The 10,750-nt window shown below is 34.9% G+C and overlaps 1 protein-coding gene across 1 annotated transcript in view; it reads right to left on the reverse strand.

Annotated features, from left to right (window-relative positions):
* Positions 1-10,520, reverse strand: part of LOC145685154 (pickpocket protein 11-like) — a 73,935-nt gene extending 63,415 nt beyond the window's left edge. The window contains exons 1-2 of the mRNA XM_081757507.1: positions 10,444-10,520; positions 1,395-1,470 (exon numbers count right to left, since the gene is read on the reverse strand). Of these exons, the coding sequence (XP_081613633.1) occupies positions 1,395-1,470; positions 10,444-10,520 (153 nt within the window). The remainder of the gene's footprint in view (positions 1-1,394; positions 1,471-10,443) is intronic.
* Positions 10,521-10,750: the final 230 nt, after the last annotated feature.

A 10,750-nucleotide genomic window follows, 5' to 3' on the forward strand; every position in this document is an offset into this window, starting at 1 on the left:
ATTTTTGGAATCCATCTTGCACAAAACTTGTGGTAACCAAGCTTTTCGCTGATGATTTCGTGCAACAAACTTCGCGAAATTTGTGGAAAACTCAAAGAAAGTTCCGTTATTGTGAACTTTCGATTTTCACGGACTTTAACATCGACTTTTTCGACAAGTTCGGCAGTCACTTTGCTGGGTCTCCCACTTCGATCTTCGTCGTGAACATTGGTTCGGCCATTTTTAAATCTTATGACCCACTGTCGCACTCCACCTTCAGTGATAATGTTGTCCCCATACACTTCACACAGCTGCCGATAGATTTCTATCGGTTTACAGTTTTTTGCTGTCAGAAACCTTATTACTGCACGCACCTCGCAGCTCGCGGGATTTTCAATTAACGCAGACATTTCAAACCGTCACAGTATCTTAACGGAGCACAGCACGAACCTCTCACTAGCACGGCTAGATGCCGACTGAGCTGCGCAACGCTCTGACCCCAAGATGGCCGCGCTAGCCCCGCCCCTAGCGGACACAGACGAAAACGTAATCTACTTTCTGGATAGCCCTCGTATTTTAAATTATTAAACGTATAATTTTATGATAGGTCATTTCATTGTAAGTGCATTGTAATATAATATTGTAGTAAAAGTGCATTGCAATATAATATTCTAATATTTAACTAATTATTCAATGTTCTTATATTATTAATCGGAGTACGGGAGTTTGGGACAGCAGTCAGGCACAATAAAACTTATAACTTTTCCTTGAAATATTCTACCATTTTTTCATCACTTTCTAGTAATCATTACAGAATAATATTTTTATTTCCATTTTATGTATATTTTTAGTCCTGTGTTTCAACATTCGTTTCCACATTGTGCAAATTCTGGTATTTCAAATTGAGTTGAAATATTTAAATGAAACCAACATATACTATTACTTTTATCAAAAGTTACATGATTCTCTATCATTTATAGTTATCACACTTTAGATGCGGGTCTACTATATAACTAGTTTCCTTTCCTCAGACCAGAATGGTCTTAAATATAGGTTTGTTATTGCTAAATCTTATAATTTGATATTACGTTTATCATAGTTACTAAAATACAAATTTTACTACATATATTTGCGGAGCACTGTGGTTTAGTGGTATAGCCCTGATCTCTGGTGAAAGGGTACCTGGCCAGTTCACCGCTCAAGTAAGTTCCTGGTGGACATCATTGTGTTCGTGTGTTTTCTCAGGGTACTCTGGTTTCATCCCACATTATTATTCCACTAATTATGCCATTATTTTTCACTTGAATTACTCATCCATCTAGGGCATAATCGTAGAACGTTAAGCTGAAAATTTTTATATCATTTCATTTCATCTACTCATGTTCATTTGTGGAAAGTATATTTAAAATGCTTACGTGTGCACTAGTATTCATAATCAATGGATCGAGCCCAAGTATTAGTTTTTCATTGTTGAAGGTAATTATTGAATCACTGAAATATAAAATAAGTTAAATTAGTAAATAAAAGTTATAGATATTTCTATTCAATAATACTTAATGTCATATCGAACAAAAACTTGAAAACAAATTGTTAAACACGAATCAAGAATTATTTAGTGTAGGAAATAGTGATCTCCAGGCATACAATTATCAACAAATCCCTTTTGTAAATCACATTTTCAGTCAAAAACTACTGCCCCATTGATTTCCAATATACCAATAGTAGAAAATGTGAAGCAAGCAATAAGAGTAATTGTTCAACTTTAATGAAAAATAATAAATACTCTCTGCAGGTCTTTCAGTGTGTATAATTATGAGCACACATATCCACGCCTTGGAGCTGTAACATCCCTTTCCATCCGGCCATACCGAATATAATTCTAAGAGAGAGTTTTTCCAATAATAATGATAATAATTAAACTAACTAACTCTATGGCCTACGGAACCCGGAGGTTCAGTGCCGCGTTCACAAAAGCTCTCCACTGACTTCTATCCTTAGCTAATTGGATCCAGTTTCTACTTTGTATTCCTATCTCTGCGAGATCCATCTTAATATTATCCTCCCATCTGCGCCTAGGTCTTCCTAATGGTCGTTTTCCTATGGGTCTACCAGTCAAGACTTTGAAAGCGTTTCTACTTCCTTCCATTCTAGCTACATGACCTGCCCACCTAAGCCTCCTAGACTTCACGACCCTAACAATGTTGGGTAAACCGTATAAACTATGTAGTTCCTCGTTATGAAGCTTCCGCCATTCCCCATTCTCGTTCCTCTTGGGTCCGAATATTCTTCTCAGGATCCTGTTCTCAAATACTTTCAGTCTATGTTCTTCCCTCAGAGTAAGCGACCATGTTTCGCAACCATACAGAACAACAGGCATGATTATCGTTTTATATATTTTAAGCTTCAAATTCCTCGACAGAATTCGCGACGACAAGAGATTTTGAACCGAATAATAACACGAATTCCCTGCTTTTAGTCGACATCTCATTTCTTCGTTAATATGATTCTCGTCTGTTAATATTGATCCTAAATATTTGAAAGTATCCACTTTATCAAATGTATAATTTAATATTTTAACGCCTCCACAATTTGCCGTACTACGGTCCCGACGTACTTCCATGTATTTAGTTTCTCTGCATTTACTTCTAAACCCATGTCCCTGCAAGCATTTAATAATATCTCTGCATTTATTTCTACTGTTCTCCTATCATCCCCTACTAAATTTACATCATCAGCATATGCCATAACTTGGTGAATGCCGTTCAACTCTAGGCCCTGGCTGCTATCTTTGATTTTCCTTATGGCGTATTCCAGCACAAAGTTAAATAATAATGGCGACAACGCATCTCCTTGTTTCAGGCCATTTTCGACGTGGAAGCTCGTGGACAAAAATTTTCCTACCCGGACTTTACTTTGGGATTCACTAAACATATCTTAATTAATCTAATTAGCTTTCTCGGTATTCCAAGCTCTGTAAGAACGTTGTATAATGTTTCTCTCCTAACCGAGTCGTACGCCTTTCTAAAATCAATAAATAGTTGATGTACCGGGGTATTGTATTCCCACTTCTTTTCGAGTATTTGGCGAATGGTAAATATTTGGTCGATAGTTGATCGATTTCGTCTAAATCCGCACTGATAATCTCCAATAATTTCATCTACGTATGGGGTCAATCTTGCTAACAGAATATTTGAAAGGATTTTATAGGATGTTGACAGAAGAGAAATGCCTCGATAATTATTACAGTCAGTTTTGTCGCCTTTCTTATGAATTGGAACAATGATTGACTCTTTCCACTCTTGTGGCAATTCTTCCTTGTTCCAGATAAGGAGAATGAGTTTGTGTATTTTGTTCCACAATTTTTCGCCTCCAGCTAAAATTAACTCAGCCGGATTTTCATCTACACCCGGAGATTTGTGTTTCTTCAATTTCTTTATAGCGGCTTCCACTTCTATTCGATTGGGTTCTGGAATATCCGGTTCTGCGGTGTGTATCTCCTTTTCTCCACGCACATTAGTTTTTGGCTGCGTGTTCAGCAAATCGTCAAAGAAATCTTTCCATCTATTTAAGATGCTATCCGTATCAGTGAGAACTGTCCCGTCAGATTTCTTTAATATATAAGCACGAGGTTGATAAGTTTTCTTAAATTCGCTGATCCCCTTATACATGTCCCAAATATTTTTATTTTTACTATTATCTTTAAGTTCCTTAATTTTAGCTTTCAAAAAATCCCGTTTCTTTGTTCTAAAAGTTTTGGAAGTTTCCCGCCTGGTATCTGCGAAATTTTGTGTAGTTTTTTCATTCGGATTTTGTAGCCACCGTAATTTTGCCTGTTTTCTCTTCTCTGCTAGTTTAATGCATTCTTGGTCGAACCATGGTTTGTTCCTACGTATTTCCGCGTGTCCCAATTTTTCTATTGCTGAACTTTTAATGCTATCTCTAATTTCAATCCAAGTATCCTCAACACTAGTGCACTCCGAGTCTTCTAAAACCGAGAATCTACTCGAAACTTCAATCTGGTATTCCTCTCTTACCTGGCTCTCTTCTAATTTCTTTAAATTAAATCTCTCCGTTTTCGGACATTGAGTATTACCTTTATTCAACGATAATCTCTCCCGTATTATCGCTGCTACCAGGTAGAGATCAGTGTCACAATCAGCCCCTCTAAACGACCGGACGTCAATTATGCTAGATTGTCTTCTTCTATCTACTAAAACGTGATCAATTTGATTATGTGTTTTTCCGTCTGGTGATGTCCAAGTGTATTTATGAACGTCGCGATGTGGGAATTTTGTACTCTTCACGATTAGGTTTTTGGATGTTGCAAAGTTCACGAGTCTAACACCGTTGTCATTACTTTCCTTATGCAAACTTTCGTTCCCTATAATCGGTTTGAAAATATCCTCTCGTCCTACCTTTGCATTGAAATCCCCTAATAAAATCTTCATATGGTATCGCGGGAGTTGGTCAAATTTCCGTTCCACTTCTTCGTAAAAACTATCTTTTATATCGTCACCCTTATCTTCAGTTGGAGCATGTACATTTAAAACAATAATATCACACCACCGTCCCTTAAGAGTAATAAAAGAAAGTCTGTCAGTAACAAATTCAACCCGTTTAATTGCTGGTAATATTCGTTTGTGAACGAAAAACCCTGTTCCTAACTGGTGATTTTTATTTCCTTCCCCGTAAAAGAACGTAAAATTTCCGGAATTATCAGATCCATTTCCTTCCCACCTAACTTCCTGAACTCCTACTAAGTCCATCCTGTATTTTTCTAACTCACTCGTTACAGATTTTAACGCGCCTGCCCTATAAAGACTTCTAATATTCCATGTTCCAAATCTCATGTCCATTTTCTTTTGCTGATGTCGTGCCAAGTTATCAGTCCTTGTCCGAGGCTTTTGTGAATGTTTCTGAACAAGTACCTTTTTTTACAGGATGAGGGTGTTAGCCTTATCCAAACTCCCAAGCTGGAGGACCACTCCTAGTCGTCTGTCCGCGACTGCTTATTCAGTATATTCGCAGCTAACCTCTATATCTAGAGGCCTTCTCCTCGATCCGCAACCTGAAGACGCGCCATGCCGTGGTGACAGGAACCCACGTTACACGGATAATGATAATAATAATAAATTAAAAATAAAATAATGTCAATTCGAACTTAGTTAATCAAGCCCGACAGAAGGGACTAGGAGGATAGGCCAGATTGTTTCGTTCAATTCTCAAAGCAAAATTTCCGATTCAATATTTCCAATTGCTCACACAGGAAATGGGAAATAAACATATAATTACAAACTAAGTCCAAAAATTCGAATATTCAATAACAACTTTATTCAAACAAATGTGTTGCAGTATATGTGTCATATTGCGTTAGAATAATACTAATACGCATTAAGAACAATATAGTAATATGGTACATCTGTTGAACTAATATATTCTAAATAATTTAATCTGAATAGCCTTATCAAAAGATAATCAAAATCTCTTTAGCAGAAATATTTAAACCTTAATTTTCAACAATAAAAATATCCTATTCTTTATGTTACTGAAATTACTAACAATCTTGACCTCCTAATCAAAGCATATTTCCTAACCTGTATTCGTTTTCTAAATAGTTATGAATTACTAAAATGTCGAAATTCAGGTAATTCATAATTCAAAGAATTAATAATCATGTTTGAATATTGCAAAATTCAACAAATTTACTAATATGATTCATTACGAAATATTTCAAAAATATCTGTATGAGATAATCTGAATTAATATTTGTCTGCAAAAATTATCTGCTTATTTCAAGAAAAAGCAAAGAAGTTGTACTCTTTCTCAATTCAATATTATTGCTAACAAAGGATTTGACTGCTGGAGAAAAGGGATAGTCAACAAGCACAAATTTGCGAGTCTAAATATCTCTGAACATTAAACTTAATATTACAAGGAAAAATACATCTGAAAGAAAAACTATCAGGAACATTGGATGCTTCCATTAAACTTTCGTCGATCATGAATTGAAATCAATGGCGTCAAAATCCGTTCATGTATAAGCCGTTAAATTGGGAATCGACGAAATTTTCCATTAGAACGATAATAATTAAAGCTAAAAACGGGCACGCTAACCACAATACTGAGAGGCGAAAACACAACCCCACATACTCATAACTAAACGTGACACAACTATTTATCTATAAATGAAAAATTTCAACTCACCTCGTTCAATAATGTGGGCTTTATTACCTTTATAACGTAGCAGTGACATTCAAACTGGTCTCTTTTGTCTGAACCTTCCAATCCTATATTACGAGTGAATTTGGTTGCTCAATGCCAGACGGAAGTTTCCTCGTAATTTGACCAATTTTCGTACAGCAGAAACTAACCACTTGCTACCGAAATCCACGCACGAGAGAAAGATTACTTATACAAGAAGTTGGTTCTTCGAAAACCATTAAACAAAAGGCAATGTGAACCCACTTTAAACTGGCAAAATAGAGCAAATTAATAAAGTAGATCATACATGCAAACTTTCACTGTCGGCATTAAACACACTGCTCTGAACCTCATCACAAACGCAAAAAAATAATAATAATAATAATAATAATAATCAAAAAATACATCAGCAACTACAATATCCACAATTAGATGCCCTGAACTCACTCTTCTGCGGGCATAAAATAGGCCCCAAGAAAAAGCTCCTTGGTCCGGCTCTTTTCTCAATCTTAGAGAATGCCTTATTTATCAGATTAACTTTACGAAATTTAACCATAGAAAACTAAGTATATCATCTCGTTTTATACGCACTTGCGAAACTTACTTTTTGCCTTCACTGGCACCAACAACCAAACGCTCGTAAGGTCTCCATTTAGAATCACTACTAATGAGGCACATTTAAACTACAACGAAGAGACACAACAAGACAATCCGTTCCTCTTCTGACGGGTCGTAAGGCAACAGGCAGCGAGCAACGGGAAGCTCGTTGACAAGTAGCCTTCCTCGCGTGAGAAGCCATGCCCCCATCCGCGCAATTCTTTTTCTTGCTCCAACAGTTCAACTCTTTGAGCAACTCAAACGTTCTTTTTATAATTTCTTCTTTTTTTTAAATCTACAAATAAAATTTTATCTAAAGAGAATAAACAGAGATTTACAGTTCAATATTGTCATTAAACATTATCAGCCAGAATAATAAATATAATTATTTTTTTAAAGACTTCACTTCGAAAAAGTGTTGACATATCACGTATCATCATGGAGATGCTTCCAAAATACTTGTGATCATATTTTATTATATTTTTTTAAATATTTTTTTTTATTTTACATGTTTCCTTCTATTCACTTATGTTTATATGAAATACAGTGTAATAATCAGTAAAATGTAACTACAGAATTTGTATGCACAGAAGTTCAAAATAATTAACGGAGAAAACATAACAATATATTCATTTATCATATTTATATATGCCTTTTAAAACGATTCATTTCACATGACTTTCGAGAAAAATAACAATTATGAATCATCTCAATATTGTTTTTGGAATAGCAGCAATAGCATGCTGAACATTAAGTGCGACATTTTGCCCCGCTTTACTCTACTAGAGAAGAAATAACTCCTCCAGTTCCCTTCCAGGCGGCAATGTAAAAAGAACTGACGAAACGTTGCCACGTTCGAACTGTAGCGCACCTTACAGCCGTTAATCAACAAGCGGAAATTTAACTTCCAATAAGGCAAAAAATCCCGTCGTGAAAATTCGATGTTACAGGGCGCAATTCGCTAAGATTCCTTGAATGTTATACACTTGAAGTCAGTAAATAATCTTATTCGAAATACTAATATATATTAGAGACGGCGATTATTATTAAATATATTTGAAAATTCAGAAAGATTAATAATTCCAATGAGTAAACAATTTATTTAACAAATTTAAAAAAAAAACTCACTCAATAACAATAATTTTAATGACTTTAACAACAACAATTTTTTTGAACAAACTTGAATAATAAAATGACTAGCAAGTTCTGATAATTACGGTCTGATAATTAATACTCAATTGACTAATTACACAGTTTCATTAGAACTATTATACACAAAATTCTTTCACAAATTAGGATTTTACTCAAATTTCATTTGGTTGAATACCTGCAAATGGAGTACGGATCTTCCTATATCAAAACGAAAGAAAATTCTTCGGTCAAATTCCCGTAAATCACGTAATGATCAAAGTTCCCAAAAACAAATGGCAAAATAAATCGTTAGTCGAATTCGTTTCCAAAGGCTAATGATCCTAATCGAGGAGGATTTAATTACTTACGAAAATGTAGAATATATTTAAATAGCCAAACGAAATTTAACCAGTCAAAAATCTAATGAAAGAAAGACTAACAATTCAACCAAAAATTCTCAGCTGCCTAAGTCGATCCTATGGACAAAATTAATTAACAACTAGAATTTAAAGGCAAATAAAAACGTAACCCACAAACCAAAGAGAATTACGAAACATGTACTTACCAAAGAAAGTAACAGCTGGGCCAATCCCCTTCACCACTCATCAAACCTCAGCTCAAAGGAATCGATCCAGGTTCAAAAGACAAATTCTCCAAGAAATACTTCTATGGCAAAAGCAATTTCGATCAACTTCCTTAACCTCGGAACCTTCAAGCTTCGTAGATTAAAAAAAAAGAAAGAAAGAAACGAATACACGGACTGTAGACAATAAGGAACTTCAGTACTCCATTCTCTCTACTCTTTTCTTGCTGAATTAGATCTTAGCTGCTTCAATCCAAGGCTTCAACTCAAGGCAGCAACAGCGAGCCGGCAGAAACGAAAACAACACGCGTTACGTCATACGTCACGCGGCTCGCGGCCGCGTGCCCAGAGGAGAACACCTTGACTTTACACTCATTGCTATTTACACACACAAAAGTAGAAAAAAAGAATAAAACATTTTTGTTGAACACAAGTTTCCAATGAAAAAGTAATCAACCGTACATTTTTATTCTTTTCTTTTCCTTCCTGAATTTCTTTCTTTTTTAATAAAGTCCTTTTAATCATGCTTTTACAACACGCCATTTTATCATCTTTCTTTTTTATTATTTTACTATCCAATTCCAGCTGTTCTTCAAAATCCTCTAGTCCTCCGGATATCTCGACAGAGAATACTGATGGAAATGAATTTCAGTGGCGGCTCTGAAGGCTGTCACCGCCACAGATCTCCCACCCTCGATGGAAAAATTCCTGCAGAATTTTTCTGTCACAATCTGGACTGGGAAATCTATAAGCTGGAAAACTCATAAAAAAATTACAACATAAAGACGCATTAGTGATAATTTATCAAAATTTTTCATTCACATAAATATTTTTCAACTTCATTTTTTTTAGTTATAATTTTTACAAATGAATTTGGACATAACAACTTAAAATTTTTACACTTTAAAACTCTAGAATTCTTTCAATTTTATTTACTCCATTAATTTGAATATTCATTTAAATTTTCCTTTATTGTTTTGCGCAAAACTATTTAAAATTCTTCCAAAATGTTACATTTAATATTATCTTTCACAAAATTATTAAGATTCAAACTTTTCAAACAAATTTAAAAATTTTTCCAAACTTTACAATTAATAAAACTACAAATACACTTTAAAAATTCGTTATAATTCAAGCATAAGACTTAATTTATATCACTTCACAATTCTACTACAATTCAATAGCTTTCCGGAAGTCAGTTGTTACCTGCATTTTCATTTCTTCTAGGAAAATATTTCTTAAGTTCAGAGACATGAACTCTTCTGAAGGAGTCTCTCGAATTCTCCAAATCAGAGACCAACACAGTGTTAGGAGTTAAAAATTTTCTAATAATAAATGGACCTTCCCACTTCACACTCAATGACCTCGTTATCTTCTCAGACAAAGAGGATTTAATGTGACATTTGATCAAAATCTGATCATCAACCTTAACAACAACTGGACCTCTTATCTTTGAAAATAATTTCCTTCTATTCATCCAAGACTTTTCCATATTGACAAGAGCTCGATTCCAAATTTCGGTATTATTAAAATTCATAATTTCTGGATTATTAATCTTCCATCGAGATTCAAGTGGGGTGTTAATTGGACGTCCATAAAATAGCTCGTATGGTATAGACTTTAACCCAGAATGCTCACATAGGTTAAGAGTGAACTGCAGCTCGGGAATAAACCGCGACCAGCTGACTTGCTTATCATAACAATATGAACGAAGATAATTTTTTAAGGTTTTCACGAATCTCTCCGAAATGTTTGCCTCAGCGTGGTACGGGCTTATTCTAATATGCTCGATACCCAAACCAAAAAGGAAAGTTTTAAAATGGTTTGATACAAAGACAGAAGCGTTATCAGTAGAAAGTGACTCAGGGAGGCCAAGTCTACTGAAAACTTCAAGAAGGAGATTACAAATTGTTTGAGAACTTAATTTCCTTAATTTCTCAAGAAAGACATACCGTGAAGCATTATCCACTCCAATTAGGATAAACTTATATCCATTGGAGGCAGGGAGAGGACCAATTATATCAATCATTATGTTCTCAAAAACTCTCTTTGCAAATTTAGAAATTAAAGGTCCCATTTTCTTTTGATTATTATCTTTTATTAGCTGACATTTAGGACACGTTTTTACGTATTCTTTCACATCTTCTACCATAGTTCCCCATGTATAACGACGCATCACCTTTTTTAGCGTCCGGAAAATCCCTGGGTGTCCCCCGGTGAAATGTTGGTCATGAAAATATTCAATAATCAATTTCTGCA

This window comes from Thermobia domestica, chromosome 5, assembly GCF_964235325.1.
Source record: "Thermobia domestica chromosome 5, izTheDome1.hap1.1, whole genome shotgun sequence".
NCBI lineage: Eukaryota > Metazoa > Arthropoda > Insecta > Zygentoma > Lepismatidae > Thermobia > Thermobia domestica.